Below are 26,877 nucleotides of genomic sequence, written 5' to 3' on the forward strand. Positions count from 1 at the left end.
ACGTACACTAAAAAACTCGGACCAGCGGCGCCGCAGCTGCTCCAATCCCTGGAAAAGGCAATCGAGCGCCCTCCCGACCGCTGCGCACAGCCCCGGCTCCGACCTGGCGCCCAAAGCAGAGCTAGTCCTAGTCCCTAGCGCGGCCAGTTTGGCCGAGTGTTCCCAAAAATAAAGCGAGGAGGGAAGGTACAGACAGATCTTGAAAACACCCAGGCCACACACGCCGCGACCTACAGCTCTTTCTCAGCGTTGGAGTGGAGACGGCGCCCGCAGCGCCCTGCGCCGGTGAGGTCCGCGCGGCTGCTGGGGAAGAGCCCACCTGTCAGGCTGCGCTGGGTCCGCGCAGCAAGTGGGACTGGCCGCTGTCTCGCTGCACCCGGCCGTGTCCCGGGCTCCGTGCGCCCTCGCCCTAGCTGGTTTGGAGTTCAACCCTCGGCTCCGCCGCCGGCTCCTTGCGCCTTCGGAGTGTCCCGCAGCGACGCCGGGAGCCGACGCGCCGCGCGGGTATCTCGCCATGACCATGGCTGGGGCGAGCAGGCTGCTCTTTCTGTGGCTGGGCTGCTTCTGCGTGAGCCTAGCGCAGGGAGAGAGACCGAAGCTACCTTTGCCGGAGCTCCGCAAAGCTGTGCCAGGTGACCGCACGGCAGGTGGTGGCCCGGACGCCGAGCTGCAGCCGCAAGACAAGGTCTCTGAACACATGCTGCGGCTCTATGACAGGTACAGCACGGTCCAGGCGGCGCGGACACCTGGCTCCCTGGAGGGAGGCTCGAAGCCCTGGCGCCCTCAGTCCCTGCGTGAAGGCAACACGGTTCGCAGCTTTCGGGCGGCGGCAGCAGGTGAGTGCGCGAGGTGAGACCCCTTCCCGCGGTCCCGCCCCAGCTTTCTCCCAGGACCCCCCACAGCTTCCTTGTCTGCCTCTTGCTTGGTTGCGCTGCCCAGGGATCTTTCTCCACCCTCCGCAGCTGCCCTCTGGATTCCTCCCTCCAGTCACACCCCGCGTGTCACCAGCTGCATCTCCTGTAAGCCCAGTTTTCAAATCCAAAGTGAGAGGGGGAAATACAGAGAATGAAGGGCGCGGAGCAGTGGAGGGGGTAGGCTGGAGGAACTTCGTGGAAAAAGGGAAGGGGTGACACCCCATGCCTGTGAGGCCTCCTGCCCTGAGTAACTGGAGCACCTCTAGGGTAACTTATTCTGTTGATTCCTAAATCGGCCAGCGGAAATTCCTTTGGACTGGGCTTTAGCCATGTTTACTAAGAGGCAGATGCCATTTTATGCCAATGCCAGGGCCCAAGAGAGAAATTACACTTGAATAAGACGCCTTCCCCTCTCCTTTTGAATAGTCGCTTCTCCAGATCTTGCACCCGCTGTAAATTCGCGCCCTTTGTGTCACTGTACTATATTTGACACTGTACTTGATAGTTCCTTAGTGGCAAAGAAAGAAAGGAAAGAAAGAAAAGAAAGAAAGGAAAGAAAGAAAGAGAGGAAGGAAAGAAGGAGGGAAGGAAGGAAGGAAGGAAGGAAAGAAAGAAACAGGTGCTTGGGTGTTTCGATTATTTAAAACGCATCTGGGTAAATAGGGATTGTACCATCCATCCTGGGAGGAGCTGGGAGACAAGGGGAGGGAGCAACCCTGGATGTAAACACCTCTTGGAATCTGCCCAAGAAAATCTGCTCATCCCATTTTTCAGCACAGATCACTTTGGACTGAAATTCATGGCTTAACAAGGTTTCTCCTAGCCCCTGTGGTGAAGGGAATAACTTATGCTAACAGCTTCCCTCCCTTGTGCTAACAGCTTGAGGGAAAGCTTCCTGGACACTAACTCTGTTTTTATGCTTTGAGGATTCACCAGGCTTTTTTGTTCACTACATTCATGATAAGGGGAAATGTAACTGCAAAGCCTATTTTCAGTGAACTGTTGAACAATAGCCAAGAATCTTCAAGAAAATGAGGCCATGCCTCAATCAATACTGTCAGAATCACTAGAAAGAAATCTCCCAAAAGTCTGATATATAGGACTCCTGGAAAAAGGGAAAACTAAAGCATTCATCAAGGAAAGCTCTGCATTGTCTGTGTAAATATATTCTAGAGCTTATAGGCATGATGACATTTACAATAGATGTGAAGTATGCTTCCTAATGCAGAAGTATTTAGCTAGAGACTGAACTGAACCAGATTTTACTTTCTTAAAATCATGAGCATGATCTGTGAGGAGATGGCCACCAGTAAGGAAAAAGAAACTTGCTCTGTGTTATCTACAGTATCCCAGCCATTGGAGGAGGCTGTCCTGACAGCTGACTACACCATTGAACACTCTGTTTACTTTAGTGCAACTCTAGGGGCATAACTCAGTGAAGAACTCATGTGAGAGTTGCAAAGATTGAAAGGAAGTTGGGTGAGCTAGGCAGGTGGCAAAAATGAAGGTACTCAAATCACTCTCATCTTGATATTTGTTTTCTTGGTTATATTGCTGGGGAATAACTGAGGCCACTAAGATAAAAAAACAACTTTTTTTTTGTATTAACAAGTTTCATTTATAGTATGAACTACATGGTTTGGAGGTAGAATTCAAGTTTGTTTCATTCACATATTGTACAGCTTTTATTTGTTTTAGGCTAAGTTAACCATGGATAAAGATTTTAATAACTCAGGCACCATATTCTTTTTGGCTCCACTCATTCCTTGCAATATAATTCCAGAGTGTCCCTTATCAGCCTCACTGTAGTCTCATAGCATCAAATAATAAACTCTGATATGGAGGCCAGACATTCCCTTGAAATGATGAGTTGCAACTTGATGCATATATACAAGACTGTGTGCCATGATAAGAAAAGTAATCCCTTTAGCATCCTAGAGACTGTCTTAATGACTTATTCATCAAATGTAGACACTGGTTTTTGTGGAAGCTTAAGTGTCATGTTACCTCATTGAGACTCCTGGAGAGGTGGTTCGTGTTGGACCCCTTCCAAGAGTGTTTAGTTACTAACACACTAAAAAGACTATTATAAGGCAGTTCTGGCTCTAATAAGGCAGGACTGCAGGAAGGTGCTAAGGTTTTCATGTGTGTCCCTCTCTCTTCATCCATATCAGCATTTCCATAACACCCTTTCACCTCGTGACATATGTTCCCTTGTAGGTGAAAGATGCTGTCTAAATTAATATAGTAGATATGTTTTCCAGTCCAGAGAGTTTAAGTTTTAGAACATATGGGTTTCTCTGTACTGAAGACGTTAGAAATTTTAATGGAAGATCAGGTGGTGTGTTGTGTATGGGGTAGCTGCTGATCCGGCAGCCTCTGAGTGCTTATTCAGGCTGAGTTACAGCTTTAGAGTCCTATTTGTTCCTTGGAACATACCTGATTAAAATTGTTTATTGTTCTAAACCTAGAATATCTTTGGTTGAAATTTAGCTGCTGTGGTCTCCCTCTGATTACTTTCTACTTAAACCATTACTTGATGGTGGGTGGCATCCATCCTAAATACACTTTCTGCTAACCCCTTTTCTCCTTCGTGAATGCTATGTAGTTGGTGTGCCAAAACCGTAAGTTTGGAGTGCTTGTAAGTTTTTTTGTGATGTGGAAGGGTTTACATAAAGACAGGTTTTATCTTTCCCTTTGCAAAAGGTAATTTACAAAACGTATTAATGACGGAGAAGTTCAGCTTCATAAAAACACGCCATGTGAAGGAAGACAGAAGGATATGAAATTAGCATTTATTTTGATTTTGGTTTAAGTTGTCTCTGGCTGCTATATGATAAAGAAGAGTATTTTACATGAAGTTTTCTTCTGTCTTGAACTTTTAAGATACTTTAGGATCATCACTTTCTCGTGATTCCCATAGTCACTTAATCTTACTTTTCTTAATGGCAAATGTAATCTCTTTAGGAAAAACAATTAAGGCACACGTGTTATTTGGAAACTATCACTATTTATGACATGCATGTACAAAAATAGCACATTTTAGTGAGTATTTGTCACCTTTAAAAAAATCTCACATACTTCATAGATTTAAAAAAACAACTGAGGCAATCCAGCCCCACAAGTGAATATTTTCCTGCAATGAGGAAGAGGAGATTCTTTCCTCCTATGACCAAAGTACTTTTAACATAAGTAATTATAATATTGAAATGTTTCTGAAGTATAAGATTAAAATATAAGGCTTTGGCAAATATAGTATATAATTAAGTGTTGAACGATTATTCCAATGGGAGCCATTCCTTCAAAATATATGGAACCAGCGGGAAAACATCATTTGTGATGGGTTTGATGGTAAGGGACTACAAAACTATTAAAACATAATTACCTTGAAGTGCCTGGCACCTAGAAACTAGACTTGAAATTTAAAAGTACTTAGATAATCTGATGTTTTCATTTAAAGGACAATAGTACATCTAGGGAAGAGGAGCTGGGTGTGCAGCTGCTTTGAATTATACACTACTCTGAATACATGATAGCCTTTAATGAAGTTTTTGCTGTAACAAACAAGACAGCTTTATAATCTCTGACATTTAAAAAAATCATAATGCCATGAATTCTTGATTATTCATGCTAATGGAAAGGAGAAAGGGAATGAATCACATTAAAAAATTTAAATTTAACTTTGTTGTTTAGCTAGAAACACTTGAAGAGACCAAGAGACCATGAGGGTCAATGAAGAAAACATCTCCTAAGCAAATAATTCACTCAAGGAATATTTGCACACTAGAAATATATACATAATTCAGAACGAATTAGAAGGGGTACATACATTTTACCTAAGTAGTGGAAGTTCGTAAGCACATGATTGAATGAGTTCGGATTTTTCTAAAAATTTAATAGGGATATGAATATCAAATCTTCTTTTAAGCATTTTTGTATCATATACTTTTATATTTGGAAGAAACATTCGAGATAACAATTCCTTCCTTTAAGGGAAGCAGAAACAAGTACCATGATGTATTTGCCAGACAATTTTTCAAACATACTGAGCTCATCTCAAAACCTATTATTTTTAACGGTCAAATCTAATTTTCTAGGAGAAAATTTCACAAAAACAGGTCTTTGCAAGATGTTAACAGGTATTATATAAAATTGGGCTCCATAGTCAAACTTGGAAAATGTGATCAATTTTCTTTGCTGTGGGGCCTTTCAAGGCCTTTAAATGCTAATGAGTCCCCATAAAAGGGGAATACTTTCTCCTGGAGAAAGCATTTTACAGAAATGTCTTTCTAAGATGTCTAGTTAGGAAAACAGTGGTTCAACTGAACACTGTCTCATTTCTCATTTCCCATGCAGTACCTATCGCAGTATGTTTACTTATATTATTGCTTTTTGGACTTGGGTTCAAGTGGCATTGTACCATCTTCCTGCTTTTATGTTATAAACGCCTCTGAATGTAATTTTAGAATTCTTCTCTCATTAAATTTTATTTTTTCCTGTATCTTTGTGAATTTTCCTTCATTGTTCTCATCTATAGAGTAATATTCATTGTTTCACACAGGTATTATGCTTTAAAAAGAAACGCTAGCTTATTTGTGGGAAAATTCACTAACGATCATATGTATCACTTTATTAATGTTTTATCACCACTACTACCTTGATGAAAGACACGTTTACTCAAGATGTCAATCAAATTCCTTATATTATAAATCCCCAGTGTTTGTTTAATAGGCATAATAAAAGAAATCACACCTATCAAAAAATCTTATAAAAATGCTTGAGCAACTTGTTATATATTTTCTATTGGCTAGTCAGGATTTTTGTGCTTCAATAACAGAACATGTCTCCCCAGATTTTCATGATTCTCCCTTATGCTAAATTTGTATATACTAATAATCAGTTAGTGTCTTAATGCCTTTATTTTGGGGGTAGTAGTGGAAAAACATTTGGTATCACAAATAATCTTAACTCAAACTTCTCTATGGCATGATTCAGTTGAGTAAATTTTTATGATTATGTTATGAATCCATGAAAATAGAATTTCTAATAGAAATATTGACTTTATATTAATCAAGTAACACAGGTATACCAGGATCATATCTACTTTTGGCAGTAGTAAAAGATGAAATGTAACCAAAAAGCATTCATATATGGAATATATGTAACTGTCAATAAAATTACTAGTCTATCTACATGTTAGCAGTGGTTGTGTCTTAGCATAATGGCATATACAGTAGTACTCCTGGATAACACATATTTTAAGGGATAATACTTTAAAGGCATGAATTTCTCTTTGTTCATCTAAAACATCAGCATGTAGATCATAGAATCAAATGACCACAGTGGTTTTATTGACTCTTTCAATGATCTGTATTTCTTTAAAAGCCATCTTTTCATGGCGGTAGAACCATGGTAAATGCAGCACCTTGATTGTATTTGGGCATACCATGAATGTAAGTGTGTGTGCAAAATAATCTCACTTTATTACTGGCTTCAGATAGTTTTACTTTACTAAGGTACTGTTAAATATCTCTTTTATAAAATAATTACGTTCAATAAATTTAGAAGTTTAAGGTTCTTTGTTTAGCCCCCTCATTTTACAGTTAAAGCAACTGTCCAACATACTTTTATTTTCTTTTCCTTTAAAAACTTTTTTCTTTAATTGCATGAAATTAATCTAAAGACTGAATTAAGGGTAACTGCTGTACTTGGTGTTAAGTGAAATGGTTTTCAAGTAAAGAAAAGATTATTAGTGTTTTGTTTTTTCTATTACCTAAAGCTAAGAGTTAGGAGATCCAATTTCCATTGTTGGCTAAACTGATAATAAGTAAAGTCACCTAATATTGTTATTCTCGGTTTCTTCATCTATCAAATGGGTTAAATTATACCTCCTGTGCCTGTCTCACAGAAAGATGGTGAAACTCAATTGACAAAGTGAATGTAAAGATGCTTTAAAAGTTTAGAAGTTCTATATAAATTAGGTATTCTAATATTCTTAATATTTTGAGATTGTTTCCCTCTGGCTTTCCACAAAGGGTTAAACATATCTCAAATGTTGATAATATGCACTTGTCTGTAGCACAGAAAACACTTGGGTGATGATGTAAAAATAGTTGGTAATCATCTGTGCAATCTATGATATCCCAAACCTATATTCAACAAATGTACTTTTTTCTGTCCTGACCGTGGTGGCTGAGGGGTGTAGGGTTATGCTTTTTTAGAGAGATTTCTTGAAGTTAGTTGTTCTCAAAGTATAGTTCATGGACTAGCCGCATCAGTATTACTTAGAACCTTGATAGAAAGTTCTCCAGCCCGTACTAGACCCACTGAATCAAACTCTGGTGGGGGAGCTCAGAAATATGTGTTTTAAAAAGCCATCCCCAAGATTCTGATCCATATTTGAGCAACACTGCTCTAAGCTTCTGTCCCTAGAGTTTTGAGTATTTTATATCAAAACCAGCCTTTTGAAATCTAGAATTGATTATCATGTTATTCCTGATCTCATCTGGCCCTTTTAGTGGGCCTATCCATAGACAAATGATTTATTGACTTATATAATGGTAAACTTTTTTAAATATATACCTTAGAAATATATACCTTAGAAGGTATATATTTAAAAATAAATATAAACATTTAAAAACATATTACAATGGTTTTGCCATAAAGAAGTCTTCGAAATAAGTTAATCAAGACTGCTTACCCTTCACTCATGACTGCAGAGAGTTTATGATCTAATAAATTTGCTAGAAGAAAAATATGGTATGAGCAGGGGCCTACAAAGCAAGTCCCTGGAGGACATAGAGTCTCTCATTTCATCTGTGTGTTCTGAGGACCTAGCACAGTTTGCCATGTAGTTGACACTCACTAAATACTTCAGTTGAGTTGAATTAGATATTCAGGAGAAAAGATGAGACAGTTCAAAAGCTATCAGCTAGGCAAATATCCTTTAAAAATAAACTTACCTTGAAGGAATTTCTTATGGGGCATTTTATCATTTATATATTAAATGGCAATACTATTCTACTTCATATACAATGATTATAATAATTCTTATTTTCTAATGAACTGAAAGGAAATATCATATGGTATTTATACCCAAGAAGGGCTCTTGCTGACTTTGGGAACTTGAAATTACTTGAAAGTTTTTACTCTTTGGTGTTAAGTAGGAAACACTTTTAAATCTGTTAAGTTTACAGAGTTGTTCATTTAACACACTGAACAAATACCTTTTGGGATTTAAGCGCTCTAGGCTGTGTGAAATACTAGGAATTCAAATATCTGTAGAACATAGGTCTGCCCTCTGAGGGCTCACAGTCTAGCAATGCCTTTGGGCATAGGCTAGGAGTAGATAAACTGATTAGTGAACATTTTACTATTCTAGAAAAACATACATCATATCATCTTTAATGCTTTTACTTTGGACATAGAGAATGGTTGTTTTGAGATCCCATAAAGCACAGTCGTTTGACTGAGACTGTGTAGAAGAAACACAATTCTGTGACTTTGTGTTCTCTGTAGAAATTCTTCCTTTCACCCGTGGCTGAAAGTTAAAGGCAGCACAGGGACGCTTCAATCTTGACTAAGTAATCCGCAGCAAATATTCAGCCAGCGACTGAGGGTGGATGTGTCCCTGTCCTAGGCACCCCTGGCATTTCTAGCAGCTGTACTTTGTTTGAAGAAAGAAGTTGGGGCAGGGGGAGGTTGGGGAGGTGGTTGTTCTTAGTTACATATTTTCTGTATGACTAAAATGTTTTCCCTGCTTCCTGGGGATTTAGCTAATCATCAAGATTTCATTTAGTCTATTTGTTTTAAAATCAGACTTTACATAGAAAGCTTTCCATTGTGTGTTCTAATTCCCTTTGAAAACGTTCTGTGTGGGCCAGCACAAAGGTGAACTTCCCCTTACCACTCCCTGGACACAGGCTCAGCTACTCCTGGAGAGGCACTGAATTGTTGCAATAGCATGGCTGGCCTTAAGTCCCAAAGTCAGAACCCAACTTCCCAAAATGAGTCCTTGGTTTCCTCAGGTGCAAGTGCTTTGTTTTTAGATAAAAATAGAAATAAATCTTCTACCTTTATTTAATAATCAAACTCCTTTTAAAAAGCCTATCTGGCTTCCTCTCCAAAGTCAATTGCTAGCTAGCTGGCTAACTCCTAGGGTCTTTCATGTTTGCATTTCTCTAATGAGTAGGTTGAACTAAATTTGCTCATTCATATAAAAAAAGCTTTAGCGTTAAGCCCTGTGTTGGAGGCTGAAGAGTCTGATATAATTTAGAGCCTTGTCTTTAAGAAACTTATGGCCTTAAGAAGGAGCAAAGGTGTAATGAAAATGGTAATAGAGGCAGGGTCCTAGCCAAGGAAATGGGTTGTCGTGACAAGTTTGCATCCAGGAATAGTATCTCTGCCTTGCCTTAAAAAACAAATCTGGATTATCAAGGAGAAAAACGGTGGGTAGAGACATTGCAGAGAGAAGGAGCAACAGCTGAAAAGTCCCAACAAGTGTGTAAAAGAGAATATGGCTTGTTCAGAAACTCGTCTGACTTCCAACCTCCTTTTCAATACTTAGGTGTTAAAACTCTAGAAAATCCAAAATATAAGATTATAATGCTAATGGTAAACCCTAACTAGACTGCAGTAAGTATATTCCTATGTGCCAGTGCCAGCAAACAGTAAGAAAATAGCACCACCTATTGGTAGTCACATTTTGGCATCAAAATATTTATTTGGGGAAAGTAGAAAACAAAGCCGGTTATAGTTACTTGCAAGGGACGAGAGGTTCTCTCGTTCACCTTTCACACTCTACCCTACCATAAAAACATCCTCCTGTAATAGTCTTGACTTATCTCCAGTTGTCCCAGTCCCACAGATGAGTCTCACTAAGTAAAACAGTTTGAAAGTCATGACTTACATTGGCTTGGATTTGGCCTCCATTTGACTATCACTGTTAGACTTCATTCTCATCTTTGACACTGGAAAGAAAAACCCTGATCTCTCCACACTCCCTCAAATATTGGAAAATAATTCTCATGTCATTGCTAAACATTTTTTTCTCCCTCCAGGTCATGGTTTCTTATTGATTCAACTAAAATTTATGAGATAGTTTCCAGACCCCTCATCATCTGGGTTTCTTTCCAAGTTGTTTTCTCCTGAATTAATAAACTGGTTAGAATGAGAGCACCCAAAATTAGGCATGCAATTCCAGATACATTTAGATGATCAGTGTAGCATACAATTAATATTTTCTAGTACCGAATACTATTCACAGCCTAAAAACGCATGAGTATTTTTTGTAGCCTGAAAAAATCCACCCTTATTTTTGTATCCTTATTATATCAGTTTGCTCTTATTATTCAGGAAGTACACTTCAGGTTTTTGATTCAATCATTCCCAACAGATAAGTATCTGAATATTTCAGAAGAATAGAAAAGGTGAATATTAAGATATTTTTATTTACTGATATTCAAACATAGATATATGTGTGCATAGATAAAGCTGTGCTACAACTCATGAGGAAGAGAGAGACAATGCAAATCTTCTGTTCATAAGTATGAAAAGTTACTCACCTTAAAATGTAATATAAAATCTAAAAAGTAAAAGAGCATGAAAGTAATTGAGTAGATATTATCATGCACTGCTATTTGCAGGAAGGCATTTACCTCATTCTTATTTACTTCTCTATATTCATTCACTTGACCCCATGCTGCTCACTTATTACTATTTTTTTTTTTTTGTCCATTGTAAATGTTCAGTAACTATTTGTTGAGTTGGTTTGGAGAGAAGATCATTAACTTACACAAAAATAAAATGTTTTAGAATCAGAGAAGGCAAAAATAAAGTATGTGTTAGAAAAGTCAAAGTCTTTTCTATGAATGCTTTGTGAAATGGCTGACAATTCTAGCTTATTGTTTTGCTTCTTGGTTTTCTTTTTTAGCCCAGAAGAGAAAGAATCTAGAACAGGCAGAGATCCCTAGCCTAGGTGGAAATGACAAGAGCAAACACATCAGGTGTTGGGCATAACATAACACCTTTGGTTAGGCCTCAAATTGGCCATTCCTTGCTCAACTTGGATGGCTTAGACATTTGCTAGAACTTCAGTTCTATAGAACTACTAGAACTTCAATAACTAGGTTAGTTGTAAGTATTTTTATATTTTCTACTTAAAACATTGGCAACATTTCTTTTGCAAAAACTTCCAGATATACAGCATTGTATACTACTAGAATGTGTTCCTTCCATCCCCTCGCCAAAGTTTCCTTCTTCCTTCATGTTTAAAAGTCTGATCCAAAGCTTACTTCTTACCTGTGTGTTTCTTTGCCTCTACCTGGGTAAAGTTAATGGCTCCCAATTCTGCTCCAAGCATAGTTAACACCTTCAGCAGCTTGTATTATCATTATGGCATAGCTACTTATATTATCATCATGGCACAGTCTTTTTTTTTTTTCCTTTTCATTTTGACTACAAAGCTAGTGATTATCCTAGACCACGACCATCCAATAGAGATTTAATGGGAGCCACAAATGTTAGTCACATATATAATTTAAAAATTTTAGTAGCCACAATTCAAAGTGTGAAAAGCAACAGGTGAGATTAATTTTAGTAATATATTTAATGCAATATGGTTAAATAAACTCACTTTAACACAGGCTGACTTAATATAAAATGTATTGCTATGATATCTTATGTTCATTTTCTTACTAAGTCTTCAAAATTCAGTGTGTATTTTACACTTACAGCACATCTCAATTTGAATGTAAGTGGCTACATACTGTCATACTGGACACCACAGTTCTAGTTAGCTAATATTTTTTGAATATTTTCTATGTGTTTTATGTGCCTTCTCTCAATTAATCCTCACAACAACTCTATAGTTGTTACTACTAGACCCACTTTATAGAGAGCACACCAAAACTTAAAGAGCTTAGGTTATTTGCCTGAGGGCCGCTATTGGATGTAGTGAAATTGCAACTGGGCCAATGGGCTTTGATTTCATAATAAAGCACTGGTTTAAAATGAGAGCCATTGGAAGAAGCAGTATGACAGATTCTGAAACTTTTACAAGATGATGTTGTACATTAGACACAGAGGTAGAAGCTGATTAACAGCAGGTCACAAGGCGACTAGAAGGAAACACGTTTGAAAGAAGAAAATATTTTTAAGCAAAATGTGGGACAAGGGGCAGGATTGGTTTATCCATTAAGGTACTGCCGCCCATATGCCTTGGAGATCATTTATTCCCTGGCAGCATGTTTGTTTGGCAACCATTGGATTGCCACATACCTGGAACAGAGTGGCTTCTCTTCCTTCCACTTTAAACTTCTATCTGCTACACGAAATTTGGGTAAAAGTATATGCTCCGGTGACTGGTATGAATTAACGCTCAAGTCTCTGAAAAGTCGTGATGCCATGGCTTTTTTATAAAGGTCTGTAAAATATTATCCTGGTGTCATGGATTATACAAATGTGCACCAATGGCAGTTCCCTCCTTTTCCTTCACACAATGTTAAAAATGAATAAAATATGTTTCCCATTGCACCTCCCTTGTGCTTGGGGACTCAATGAACTCATTTTAAGTTTCCACATCTTTATAAAAACGTTTTGTTTTTACTGAAACATGTTTTTGATCAAGAACATAATTTCACGATTGCGTGTGTGTTTCTGAAACAAATATGTATATGGAACAAGTGCATGGAGAAGGGCTTAGGCTCTGGTGACTGATCCCAGGATGGGAGATTCCTGAGTTCTAACCTCAGTCTTGTGGATCTAGTTTTATGAGCTAAAGGGAAGGAATCAAATTATGCCCTTATTGATAAAGCTCTCATTCTCTTCTTCTCTCTCATTTCTGGATTTGAAGAATTGGAAGTATGGGTGAACAATTTTAATCATTTTTGTTGCACTATATAGAAAATTAACTCTGAAATTTATGGAATGTCATAAACTTCAAACAAGCTCCACAACAGCATTCTTTTTTTTTTCTTTTTAGACATTTTTGCAGTATCCCTTTTTTTCTGAGACAGCATCTCACTCTGTTGCCTAGGCTGGTGTGCAGTGGCATGATCTCAGCTCACCGCAACCTCCACCTCCCAGACTCAAGCAATTCTCCTGCTTCAGCCTCAGGGTAGCTGGGGTTACAGGTGTGTGCCACTACCACCCTGCTAATTTTTGTATTTCTAGTAGAGACAGGGTTTTACCATGTTGAACAGGCTGGTCTCGAACTCCTGACCTCAAATGATCCACCTGACTCAGCCTCCGAAAGTGCTGGCATAACAGGTGTGAGCCACCGCACCTGACCTCATCCTACATTTTTTGAAGTAGGTAGAAGATTTAATCCCTGTAAGACTGTTAATACCAGAACTAATAACAATAATAGTTGATATTTAAGAAACACTTCCACAGACACTTTAGGGACTGCTTTATACATGTCTCATTTAATTCTCATGACATGGGAGGTAGATATTGTCTCATTTTGCGCATGAGAATATTAACTTGTGTAATGTTGTGAAGTTAGTAAGTGGCTGAGTGAGTACTCGAATCAAGGTGAGTGTAATTCCAAACCCTGTGTTTGTAGCCCGTAGGCTATACATGCCTCAGATAAAAAGCTATTACAATACTTTGCCAAATTTGTAGGAATAAGTCTTGGTAGTCTTCCATACCTCTGAGCTTTCACCCCTTTAAGTTTACTTCTGTGTTAAAATTTTCACACATTTATGGTGCTTCAGTAAAGGAAAGAGCAAATTAATTAAAATGGCTGATTCTTGCTAATGTTTTTCTGTCTTTTAAAATTATTCCTGTTTATTACTCTCTTTTTATTCCACTTCCAGGAACTCTCAAAAACAAGAGACTACATAATTGTTTTGTTTTGTTTTAATTGAGGTGAAATTCACATAGTATAAATTTAACTAATTTTAAGTAAACAATATAATGAGAGTTAATACCCTCATATTGTGCTATCACCAAGTCTATATAATTCCAAAATATTTCCACAATTTTAAAGTAAAACCCTGTAACCATTAAGGAGTTTCTTCTCATTAGCCCCTCCCTTTAGCTTCTGGCAAACACCAATCTGATTCTGTCTCTATGGATTTTACTATTCTGGATATTCCATATAAATAGAATCAAACAATATGTGATCTTCCATATCTTGCTTCCATTTAGCATAATTTTTTCAAGGTTCATCCACATTGTAGCATGTGTCAGTACTTCATTCTTTTTCATGGCAGAATAATATCTGATTGTATGGATATACCACAATTTCTTTATCCATTCATCCATTGGTAGTCATTTGAGTCGTTCTAACTTTTGGCTATTGTGACTAGTGCTGCTATAACCGTGTAGCTATTTGAGTGCTTGTTTCAATTCTTTGGGGTGTATACATAGGACAGCAATTGTGCAATCATAATAATTCTGTGTTTAACTTTTTAAGGAACTGCCAAAGAATATTCCACAGCCAGTGAACCGTTTTGCATTCCCACCAGCAATTTGAGAGTGTTCCATTTTCTCCACCTTTTCAGTAACCTTTTGGGGTTTTTTGTTTATTTGTTATAGTCATCCTAGTGTGTGTCAAGTAGTACTTCACTGTGATTTTGATTGTGTTTCCCTGATGACTAATGCTGTTGAGTATCTTCTCTTGTGATTCTTGGCCATTTATATATCTTCTTTGAAGAAATGTCTATTCAAGACATTTTCCCATTTTTATTTGGTTTCTAGGTCTGTTTGTCGTTGAGTTGTAACTGTTACTTATATGTTCTGGATACCAGATTTATCAAATGTGTGATTTGCAATTATTTTCTCTTATTATGGAGGTTGTCTTTTCACTTTCCTGATAATATCTTTTCATACACAAAAGTTTTTAATTTTAGTGAAGTCCAGTTTATTTTATAAATGTACCTATTTTATTGATGTATCTACTTTTTCTTTTATTGCTTACACTTTTGATGTCATATCTAAGAAACCATTGCCAAATTCAGAGTCATGAAGATTTACCCCTAGGTTTCTTTCCAACAATTTCATGGGTTTAGTTCTTATATTTAGGTTTCTGATTCATTTTCAGTTAATTGTCATATAGTAAAGTAATGGTCTTGTTTACTCCTGTTTACTCTCTTTCTTTTTCCTTCCTAGAAACTCTTGAAAGAAAAGGACTGTATATCTTCAATCTGACATCGCTAACCAAGTCTGAAAACATTTTGTCTGCCACACTATATTTCTATATTGGAGAGCTAGGAAACAGCAGCCTGAGTTGTCCAGTGTCTGGAGGATGCTCCCATCATGCTCCGAGGAAACACATTCAGATTGATCTTTCTGCATGGATCCTCAAATTCAACAGAAACCAAAGTCAACTCCTTGGCCATCTGTCAGTGGATATGGCCAAATCTCATCGAGATATCATGTCCTGGCTGTCTAAAGATATCACTCAATTCTTGAGGAAGGCCAAAGAAAATGAAGAGTTCCTCATAGGATTTAACATTACCTCCAAGGGACACCAGCTGCCAAAGAGGATGTTACCTTTTCCGGAGCCTTATATCTTGATATATGCCAATGATGCTGCCATTTCTGAGCCAGAAAGTGTGGTATCAAGCTTACAGGGACACCAGAATTTTCCCACTGGAACTGTTCCCAAATGGGATAGCCACATCAGAGCTGCCCTTTCCATTGAACGGAGGAAGAAGCGCTCTACTGGGGTCTTGCTGCCTCTGCAGAACAACGAGCTTCCTGGGGCAGAATACCAGTATAAAAAGGATGAGGTGTGGGAAGAGAGAAAGCCTTACAAGACCCTTCAGACTCAGCCCCCTGAAAAGAGTAAGAATAAAAAGAAACAGAGAAAGGGACCTCTCCAGAAGAGCCAGACACTCCAGTTTGATGAGCAGACCCTGAAAAAGGCAAGGAGAAAGCAATGGATTGAACCTCGGAATTGCGCCAGGAGATACCTTAAAGTAGATTTTGCAGATATTGGCTGGAGTGAATGGATTATCTCCCCCAAGTCTTTCGATGCCTATTATTGCTCTGGAGCATGCCAGTTCCCCATGCCAAAGGTAGCCATTGTTCTCTGTCCTGTACTTACTTCCTATTTCCTTTGGTAGAAAGGCACATTGACTAAGTTGAGTGTGCATATAGGGGGCTTGTGTAAGTGTTTGTGTTTCCATTTGCAAAATCCATTGGGATCCCTTATTTACTGCATTCTGAAGTATAATAGGTAATATGGTTATTCTTGGTTTTTCTTTAATAGTTGTTAAAGTAATATGAAGTCAATATTGGTATAAAGAAGGATATGAGAAAAAAATGTATGTGTAAAACATACTTTCTGTGTTGCTTTTCAACACGGTGCATATTCAGCCACATGGTTACATGTGAACCTGCACCTGTTCATGTAAGCAAGCCCCAAATCGTAGAAGGCTGATCTTGGAAGAATATTCAAGGAATAAGTGAATACCATGGGAGCACAGAGAAGAGCTGATGGAATTGATGCACTAAGGCAGAACATGTTTTAATAAACACCCTCTTGTGAGCTAAGCTGTCCCCACAGAGGTCAGGATCAGGACTGACTCAGGTAAACTGGCCTCATGAAATCCACCACATGCTTATTTCATTTGCTTTACTGCTAAACATCAGAAAAGGAAAGCAAAATAGGATATGATGACTCTGTAAACTTTTGCCAAGACTGATTTCAACCTGTCAGAGCTTACCTGTGTCTCTTCGAAAATCCATAAGGTCTGTACTTTATCATATCAGTTCTCAGTCTCCTGACAAATATATTTGCAGAACTCTCTCCAACCCCCACCTCCAACTTGCACAGCAAGTTCAAGTGACTGTTCTCTTTGAATTTAAAGTTTAAGTAGTACCCTCTATAGTAAAATAGAGTGGCACTCTTTAGCCTTCAGTTAAGCTTATTGGTGCACTTCCATTCTCAGCATGTAGCAGTTTATATTCTGTTATACTAAAAAAAAGGTAGCTGAAGGAACAGAATTTAGAGGAAGAATACAGTTTTTTTTTCAAAATTTGAAATGAGTCAATTTTTACTATTGTATGATAATGAAGAAAAAAATCCTTTGTCTCAACAAATGACCAACTTCTGCTTATGCATCTCTAAAATAGCATTTTCATGTTCTATTGGGATCCCATGTTCATCACTGGGATGCCAAGCATAACAAACACATAAATCCAAAGGGCTTTAGTCCGGCACAGGGGCATGCCCCTGTAGTTCCAGATACTCTGGAGGCTGAGGCAGGAGGATCACTTGAGTCTAAGAGTTGGAGTAAGCTCTGATTGCACTACTGCACTCCAGCCTGGGTGACAGAATGAGACGAGACCCTGACTCTGAAGAGGAAAAAAAAAAAAAAAAAAAAAAAGCAAAGGACTGACAGCACACGGCTGGGTTAGCCTTTTCAGGGCCATAAACTTGATTGAAATTTTGTTTTCTTGTTATAATACTTCTCTAAGACCCTTTCTTTCCCAAGGATTTTTGATCACTTTATGTTTCATAAACCCAAACACAAAGTATGAATTCTATACACTTGCAATTACATGAAGAGCCTTATCTTGTCTAAATATTCATAGAGGATATTTTGCTGATCAAACAAAACTTGTTCAACTGAGATAACATTTAAAAACACACACACAACAAAGATGACAAATGTAACAGGCAGTGATGAGCCTTTATGTTATAGTGTGGCTTGCCTTGTGGCATTGAGAGGCAAGAATGGTTTTAAAATCTGTCTTTAAATGCAGGATGACTGACTTTAGTTGGGTATTGAAGTTTTCCAAATAATCCCTCTCACTTATAAAGAGTAGTATCTTCTGGGTAGCCTGGGGAAGGAGTTTTTCCCTTTTCTCCTGACTACAATCTTCAGGACTCAGGAAGCCATGAAAATGCAGAGATACTCTGTTGGTTTGCTTTTGAACCCCTAGCTCTGGAGAATTGATTTGGTATCCACCCCACCACAATTACTTCCAATTTGTCCCTCTCATCTGTTGGTTCTACCTGCTTTTACTGTTCAGAAACCTGCTGTTACTTCAGAAGTGCTCCATCGTGGTTCTCAGTGATCCTAAAGAATAATAATTTAAGAACTGATGAGGAATAAGACAAAAATAGCAGAAATAAATTTAAGGAGAGAAATATGTTAGTGCAGGAGAATAATTAAATGTACATGCTTGGTCATAGCAGGGCGTCTTAAAGCTTAATGTCCTGGCAAATTGCCCTGGATTTAGTTAATACGTAGGTTCATGCTCTAGTGGGTATAGGAGTAGAGCCTAAGATTCTGCATATCTAACAAGTTCCTAGGTGATGCAGATGCTGCTGATCCACAAATTACACCTTGAGTAGCAAAAATGAGAGTCAAATCCTTCTAGCTTGAATCTTGATTCTACCACTTACCTGCTATAACTCTTTGGAGAAGTTACTTATACTCTCTACAAGTTATTTTTACAGTCTGAAATGGGTCAAATAGTAAATAATAAAAATAATAGTTTCTATATAGCAAAAACAGTGGAAAAATGAGACAGTGGAGCACCTTGCACATAGTAGGTTCTCAATAAATACCTGTTATTGACATTAGTGTTCACGGCCATTTCTGAGACTGAGGAGAAAGAAAGGCAAATGTAGGACTCTAAAGAAAGACTACATAGGAAACGAGATCAAGAGAATAAAAGTTGTAAGGCAGGAAAATGTTTTCTAAGTGTTTCTAGTCCCGTTTCAAACATCACAAAGCTGAAAATAGTTTCTCCCTGTGGGTTCAACCGCCCGTGAGCTCTTCCAGGGAGGTTTCTTTGGAGAGTAAGAGAATCAGGAGAGCATCAGTCGCAGCAACTGAACTCATCATAATATTTGTCAAAACTTGGAATGGCATCAGAACTCCAGGGAGACATAACAGGGATAAGTGTGGAGCTTTCTCTCTGAGCTTCAGATTTCCTTTTGCCAAGTTGAGAGTGGGAGTTTGGCTGTTACATAGAGTTCTCAATCTCTCATCACCTTGTGTGGATCTGTTTAACTTTTAAAGCTTTCTAGTGGTTCCCTTTAAGCCTTCCATATTTGCGTCTTTCAAGTGGTACAGTGACCAAAAAGATGGGAAACATGAAGCCAAATGAAGCTGCTGCATTAGGGGTAATTAATAAGCACCCCTGTTATCAGCACAGTGTCCAATACTGCAACCAGAGTGAACTTTGTAAACAAAAATATAGTCTAAGGAACAGAGGAGGATCAAGGCCACTGGTCAGATCAGTACAAAATATGTAGAATAACTGAGGTGCCAAAGACATTTCAGACTTTAGATATAGTTTTTGCCCCAGAGAAAGTTCCCCCAGGCTAGACTGTTTTGTTGGCCCTCCTTTCTTTTAGCCTCCTGAGCCAAAGACTGTTCTATATGGTGGGGCTTTTTGTCTGCAAAAATTGACAACCTGTTCTCTAATTCAGAACAGCTGTGTTCTTTCTGCCTTTCCCAAATTCCAGGCTTTGCCCTTTCACTGATTCCAATTAGATAGTTTCTGGGCTATCACACCCATGTGGGCTGGACTGGAAGAATTGTGGAGTAAAACTCCATGGCCCAGGTCAGGAATGAAGGCTCTTAGCTGATGACATGCTCTCCCCTGCTAATGCATTTGTAATCAAATTCAACTCGAGGACATCATACACAGCTTGGCAGGTGCAGGCCTGACCATTGTAGATTTCATTCACAGACACGGCAGTTTGGATTTTTCTGATTTCTAGCCCTTACAGCCAATCCGTTCCCCCAGAGAGAGATTCTTGGAATTCTGCCATGAGATGAAAAATACCCATACAGTTAGCGCCAAGTTCTGTACCCTTGCCTCTCCTCATCGCCTTAGAAGAGATGGAAAACAGAAATTTCAGATGAAAGTGATTGAGCTGTTGTCAATGACAAAGATCCAAGAGAAATTGGTTTTGCTTTTTTGTTTTCAAGGAATTGTGCAAAAGCAAAAATAGCAAGAAATAGCAAACACATAGAATTAGGCAGCAAAGAATCTCAACACTTTGAACCAAGTATTCCATACAAAGAAGAAATTCACATTTAATGAGTTCAAAATGATACAACCTCAATTAATTTCCTGAATCTTCCAATTATAATCTCTGGTCATAAAAATGAACTCCAAAAACATTAAATCTTGATGTGCTGAGTTACTTAAGCAAAAAATTACCTAACTGCTGTTGAAGTCATGCTTCACCCTCATTAGAAAGAGATGGTAAGGGAAATAGCACAGATATGCATTAGTAATTGATATATTTCTTAATTTTTTACCTTGTTTAGTAAAGAGTCATGAGAAACATGACCTGAACTCAGAAACAAACAGAAATTCCAGACTGGCAATATGCTTTACACCAGCAAATTACCACATGGATCTTTTGTGCACGACATAATTATTTCTGGTAATGGCAGGTTGATCAGAGGGTTTCATAGTGAGAAAAAAAAGCAGGGGAAACTCCCTAGTAATCTGAGAAGTTCCTGATAAGATACACCAATGCAGAATCGGGGGCGTCTGTCCAAATTCCAGTGAGCCCACTAGAGACTACTCATACACTCATAGTTTCTGAATCTATCGTTTGTTAGTTGAAGCTTTAAAAAAAAAGACAGGAATTTTCCTAGGAAACACCCATGAATATTTTCCATATCTACACCAGGTCATTTGCACAGAAACTTGTATTTTTGTTGATAGGAATTATTTCCACAGAAATGGATAAAATGGAGGGTATGCTATTTCTTTTAAGTATTTCATCCATTTAGTAAGCATTTATTCCATACCTAGATTATACTAGGCTCTCAGGAACAGCAATGCACAGCAGAATTTAGCACCCAAAGTCTCATCTAATTAAGTTGATCCACTTTGTATAAAATTCAAATATTATAGGAGTCATTAAACATTAAAATAGCAGAATAATTTTGGAAAATCTGGTTTAAAAATTATTTTTGCTTTATGACAAGCTGTTTAGATGATTGAGTCATAAAAATAACTTTAAATCAGTAGAGAAAAGTGGATGACTACAAAAGCTTTCTTTAGAAATTACCCATAGCAATAACAAGCGATGGCTACTGACATTTGTTGTACAATATTGATTGCAGTTTATGTAAGTTACACAGATATTATTGGTGATGCAGGGCATACAATGTGCAAAATAAAACAGCGTGGACTTCCTTTCCTTAAGGGAGGAATAACTTCCTTTGCAATGAATTAAAGCTAATTAATTCAAAGTTAACCAGTCTTTTTAACATATACTGAAAATCTCTAGTTAAAAAAAAGTAAGAACGGTTGCCCATCATTAAGTCTAATTATTTAGTTACTTATGCCTAATCACAATAAAGTTGAAGTCTGATGTATGGATTTTATTTCATTGATATTAAAAGATCGGATGAGATTTAACCTTTCTCTGCCAAAAAGAATCCTTTTTTTCTTTTCTTTCTTTCTTTCTTTTTTTTTTAAGAGTATACCTGCTTTCTATATTATTTGCTTCTCCCTTGGTTTGTATATACCCTTGAAGTTTTAACTTGTTCCAGTTTCCCATGCTGGGAGTTTTAGGAGTTTGAAATTAAAATACCAATTCATTGGGGCAGGGGTTCCTCTGAGCCATGAGAAACATGGCTCAAAGTCCTGAAATTAAAAAGCGAAAGTTTTGGTCGAAATCCTACTCCTGAATTAGTCTCTGGCAAGTTACCAAATTTCTTTTTCTCAATGTGTTTAAAACAAAACTACTTTCACCTGCCTAAAAGAGGCATCGCGAAAAACAGGTGTCGTACAGTGGGGCATCTCTTAGGAAGTTCTTCTTACCACTCCGGCAATACCTAACATTCTGGACTTGCAAAAATGACTGTTCTTTAGTACTTTTAGCTAGAGCAGAGCTGTATGGGGTTCTCTAAATGAAACCACATGCTTCACATGGATTTAGTGGTACCATTTGACATTTTCTCAAGGAAAAGATTCTTACTCAGGCTTCTTTGGTGAAAATTCTGGTATCCATGGGATAACTGTAGGCCCTGATAATTACCAGAGGGCATTCCCAGAGGACGTGGCCCACTCCTGGAACACAACTCCACCATGCTTAATTCTAAACCAGTGGAGCAACAGTGACCCCCAGTGGCCAATGGTGTGGTCTTCTTACCCCCAGTTTGTGCTTCTAAGGAGAGTTGAATAATTACATAGTGGAATAGTCACCATCCAATCCATCTTGGCAACTCTTAAATAAAGTAGATAAATCAATACACCTCTCACTTGCTTGGTTTTATTTTAACAACAGTGCCTAAATATCACTATAGCAGTGGCAATAATGTATCTCTGTTAAATAGAGTGCTCGTTAGGATTTTAATTAATATAAGGTCAATAACAAATCATTTTTTGTTGCAATCTTGTTATTGAAAACATCGTAGAATGTATTAATTCCATGTTTGGCGATTAAGTTGTTTGTAATTAAATGATTCTTGCTGAGATAACTGGGTTTAAATCCTCTACCATTTACAAGTTATTTGACCTTAGATATGTCGTTTAAGCTTTTTGAGCCTTTGTAAGATGTAAGAAATGTTAGCTTTGTTGTAAGAATTAGAGATACTACATATAACATGCCTGGAATGCAGCAGGCACTTAATAAATAATAACCATTTTGGTAGTGGTGGGATAAGAGATTGGGCTTAATGTGTAATTATGCCAGAGGTTTTATTAAATTGTTGAAACAAATTCTTTAGGTAAACATTTTGTGTAATGAGGACTGAGGAGTGGAAAGGCAGTTCCACCTAACACATGTGTTATTCTTTCATTTCTTTTTCTAGTCTTTGAAGCCATCAAATCATGCTACCATCCAGAGTATAGTGAGAGCTGTGGGGGTCGTTCCTGGGATTCCTGAGCCTTGCTGTGTACCAGAAAAGATGTCCTCGCTCAGTATTTTATTCTTTGATGAAAATAAGAATGTAGTGCTTAAAGTATATCCTAACATGACAGTAGAGTCTTGCGCTTGCAGATAACCTGGCAAAGAACTCATTTGAATGCTTAATTCAATCATTAGTTTATTTTTATGGACTTCTTCCTTTTTTTTTTTTTTTTTTTTGCACTGCCAATGCATTTTGTTTCAAAAGATTATTTCTATAGTCAGAAGAGAATGAGCAAATAGATTGAAGATTTCCACCAAGGAAAAGGACTGTATTTGTTTCTGAATGTAACTTAAAGTGAGATTTTAGTAAATATGGACATCTATTTCTCTTTTTGTAATCAAACGCAACAACTTATCCAACTGTTTTTAGAACTGTTAGAGAACACACTGGTTTATTTTTGTAATGTTCTTTGAAAACAGAATGAAGAAGCAGCAATAGCTTGTCATTTATCTCATTTAATGACTAATGGGAAATAGAGAACAATTTCATGTTTCGAATTAGGCTTATTGCCTTAGATTCCTGAGAAAGTGCTGAATAATCAACTCCGATGTTTTTCTTACGTTGTTGAGACTCTTGTTTACCCTTGTTTTTCCTCCACAAGTCATTGTGGAAGTGTAATGGAAAGTTGTGCTGAGCGTTAGTATCTATGTATGTGCGTACATGTACCAGGTGCCTGTGCCCTCTGTAGGATGGTTTGCTTAATATGGTTTTACAATTTAGTTTACACAGGATTCTTTCTTTTTTTAATTTTATACTATGGCAAACACCATTCAGTTATGAGAACTTTGCCAAATATGATAGAATAATTCCAGAGCATATACAGAGAGTTACCACTTGACCCAGCTATTTAATTGCAAATACAGTTGTTTTCATTTCATTTCCTACCAGAAAAGGGAATCAGCAACCCAGTTTTTGAAAACACAAGTATAATTCCTCTATTGTACTTCTTTTTCACAAATGCTTTTATTTATTCTAAATTGAATTTAAAAATCCTTCCTAAAGCCATTAACTTTTTAATTCTCCTGATATGCCTTTACTTACTATGAAGTTATTGATAGACGTTGAGGCCCAAAAACTGATGGAATATTGAAGATTTTCTTAAATGATCAATTTAACCATAACCAAATATTGAATATCATCCTTCAGTCACTTCTAAGTCAGGCACTTTTTCACATAGATCAGGGCATTTCGCTCAGTCATGAAATCTACAATTTAGCAAAGCTTACTAAACATTATTCACCAGGTATGGGAATCAAATATAGACACTTGTTTGATTTTGTTTTCCATTTCTATGTGTCACATACATATATGTGTCCTCTTATACCTTTACTCTTGAAAATTATTTCAAAATCCTTCTTCTCACTGTATTTATTTGTGTGATGGAAATATATTCAGGCCATAGATCATTGTTGGTGTTAATCTGTGGTTAATCCTCATTTTAGTTCAGTCTTCCCTGATAGAAATATCTCAGCCATTTTGGAGGCTGTGCAGTATCAGAAGACATGGAGTTTGTTCTGTCTCTGCCTGTAGCTAATTATGATGGTTCAGTCATTTAATAAATAATGTTTTGAGCATCTATTTTGTGAAAGGCACTGTGTTACCTGTGTGTCTTTAGTGTCCTCACTGGTAAAATGAAGAGACTGGTCATGAGCTGGAAGGGTTAAGTTTATAATTCCAGCTATTTCATACCCATCTTCCTTGAAGGAAATGATAGTGATAGATATAAAAACACTGTAAGTCCCTGTTTTAATAAACTAAATGCAAGAACATCCTATACTTCGCTGTTAGTAAATTACTACAGCATTTGCTTTGGTTTAAGTGGTATTTTGTTGAAAACCTATTAAAAGAAGAACCCATGAAAAGAAGCTCTTTGACACCTTGGGGTACACAAATGTTGGTGTGGGTGTGTGTTAATTCTGTGAGTGAGACACACCAGTTCTAAAAAAAAAATGAGTGAAGTTTTGGTGCCTAAGTTACCATGCTTGCTTCTAGTTCATTTTTTTTCTTATAGTAGCATAACATTGAAGACTCAAAGTGAGATGGAGGAGAAAATTACTTTTTAATACATGTTCTCAAACATTTGAAAATAAAAGTATATGATAGAAGTAGGCCAGAGTGTGGCCACCATCCTGATCACACTGTTTTTCAATAAAGAAAACGTTTTCATTGGTAGATTTGGTGAAATTCTAAATTTAGTTTTTTTTCTACAGATGTAACAACCAAAACTCCTGGCAATTCCCAGTATCACTTCTTAGCCTTTTGATAACCAGATGCCTGTTTGTTACCTTTCTTAATTTGAATCAATGCCTACTTATTACATATTGCACCCCACAATGGCCAAACACCCACTACATAATAAAATTTACAGATACCAACTAGTTAAGATTACATTTTAAGTAGCAATTGATATAAAATTACAACACAATGAAAGAACTTGGGTAATCTCTTAGCAATGAAAATAGGTTTTAACCAGTAGTTTTTCTGGGTGCTTTGTAACTATCATTTTATCACTGAATTGAGGATGTATTATGGCATAAATTGGAATAGTTTTATTCCCAAAGAATAAAGCAAGATTATCTTTCAGTAGTAGAGATTGAAGTAAATGTATTACTATTTTAATTAATACAGATTTACTAATAATAGTTAGAAAATTGAATGCGTGCCTGTTTTACAATATGTTAGGTACTAGTTTCTGTATAATTCCTACATAGAAGTTTAGAAATCTCCTGATATTAAATTATTAAACTGGCACTCATGAGAAGAGAAGCTACAATTATGAACACCATTTGCTAAATCATGCATAATACTCTCTCTCTCTTCTCCCACAAGTAATCTCTCTACCCCTATTTCCAGATGCAGCGTGCACACACACACACACACACACACACACACACACAGAGTCAGTTACTGAAAAAAAGAATTCTTTTTTTTTTTTTTAAATGGAGTTTCGCTCTTGTCACCCAGGCTGGAGCGCAGTGGCACGATCTCAGCCCATTGCAACCTCCGCCTCCCAGGTTCAAGCGGTTCTCCTGCCTCAGCCTCCTGAGTAGCTGGGATTACAGGTGCCTGCCACCATGCCCGGCTATTTTTTTTATTTGATAAAAAGAATTCTTTTTTTCAATAACTGTTCTCTTGAATTCAAATTAAGGGACTGCCAATGTCAATAGAATATTTTTTAAATACTTTGTTGTAACCTGTGTAAATAATACACAATTTACAGGATTTGGGGTTGTAGAACTTAAACTGGAAGATTGGATTCCTCAGATCTCAGGACTACAATATTCCAGATAAATTTTTACATTCCCTTTGCTATATATTAACTGATGAACATTTATATGTTAAGATTTTTTACCTTAATATTTCTGAATAAAATACTTGTTGCCCATTTAATATATTCATAGGCAATCAAATGTGAGTAATACTGCTAAGAGTCTGATTTATTAAAAACGTTTGTATAATTCATTCAGTTTAGTCTTTCAGTTTAGCCTTTCTGCTTTCACTTTTCTCTATGCTAACAAGTAACTAATGTCTGGGCATTGACTTCTTATTGAATCAAAGTTGGGTTAGGAAATAGCTATGCACACCTGGTATGTAAGACTAAAGAACAGATTAAATAAGAAATCTTGGGTAAGCTGGACTTTTCTATATAGCTCTTTTTTTCCCCTGAGTTGTATTTTAATGTAGTTTATAAGTGATAAAATGATCCTTGCTTTCTAAAAACCAGTCCTTCCCTTCAGCTTTCCACAGTTGCTGTAAATGTTTAATACTTGTACAGTCAATGGCAATTTTAAATATATATTATATATGTATATGGAAAAAGTTCAAATATGATTTTAATTTATTTAATGACTATTGCCTTCCTATAATGATAATAATTTTCATCCTTAATTATGGTAATAATTTTAGCAAGAAAAATTCCTTTTTACTACAGTTTTTAGATGCAAAATGCAGTTTGACTCTTTAGTCAAATCCACTTAGAGGGTATATTGCAGTGAAACTGTGAAGGATACTTCACTACCAATGTATAAGCTTTGTTGAATTTGTATCATTTTCTTTCAGTAATGAAAGCTATTCATTATACAGTATGGAAATAAAAATTGCTTCATTGA

General features: G+C 37.2%; 1 protein-coding gene across 1 annotated transcript; it reads left to right on the top strand.

Annotated features, from left to right (window-relative positions):
• The first annotated feature begins 194 nt into the window (after window positions 1–194).
• On the top strand, window positions 195–26,877 carry BMP3 (bone morphogenetic protein 3). Its single transcript, XM_011966236.1, has 3 exons — window positions 195–836; window positions 15,030–15,940; window positions 22,670–26,877. The coding sequence occupies exons 1-3, from the start codon at window positions 515–517 to the stop codon at window positions 22,859–22,861; spliced, it is 1,425 nt and encodes a 474-aa protein (XP_011821626.1). The 5' UTR covers window positions 195–514; the 3' UTR covers window positions 22,862–26,877.

The sequence above is a fragment of the Mandrillus leucophaeus genome, unplaced genomic scaffold, assembly GCF_000951045.1.
Source record: "Mandrillus leucophaeus isolate KB7577 unplaced genomic scaffold, Mleu.le_1.0 Scaffold75, whole genome shotgun sequence".
Classification (NCBI taxonomy): Eukaryota; Metazoa; Chordata; class Mammalia; order Primates; family Cercopithecidae; genus Mandrillus; species Mandrillus leucophaeus.

What these genes read in the sequence shown, in the direction of transcription:
- BMP3 (XM_011966236.1), top strand. Translation starts at nt 515, where the DNA reads ATGACCATGGCTGGGGCGAGCAGGCTGCTCTTTCTGTGGCTGGGCTGC. An exon ending in CTTTCGGGCGGCGGCAGCAG is followed by an intron (nt 837 to 15,029) that starts GTGAGTGCGCGA and finishes TTTCCTTCCTAG; the next exon opens with AAACTCTTGAAAGAAAAGGA. An exon ending in GCCAGTTCCCCATGCCAAAG is followed by an intron (nt 15,941 to 22,669) that starts GTAGCCATTGTT and finishes TTCTTTTTCTAG; the next exon opens with TCTTTGAAGCCATCAAATCA.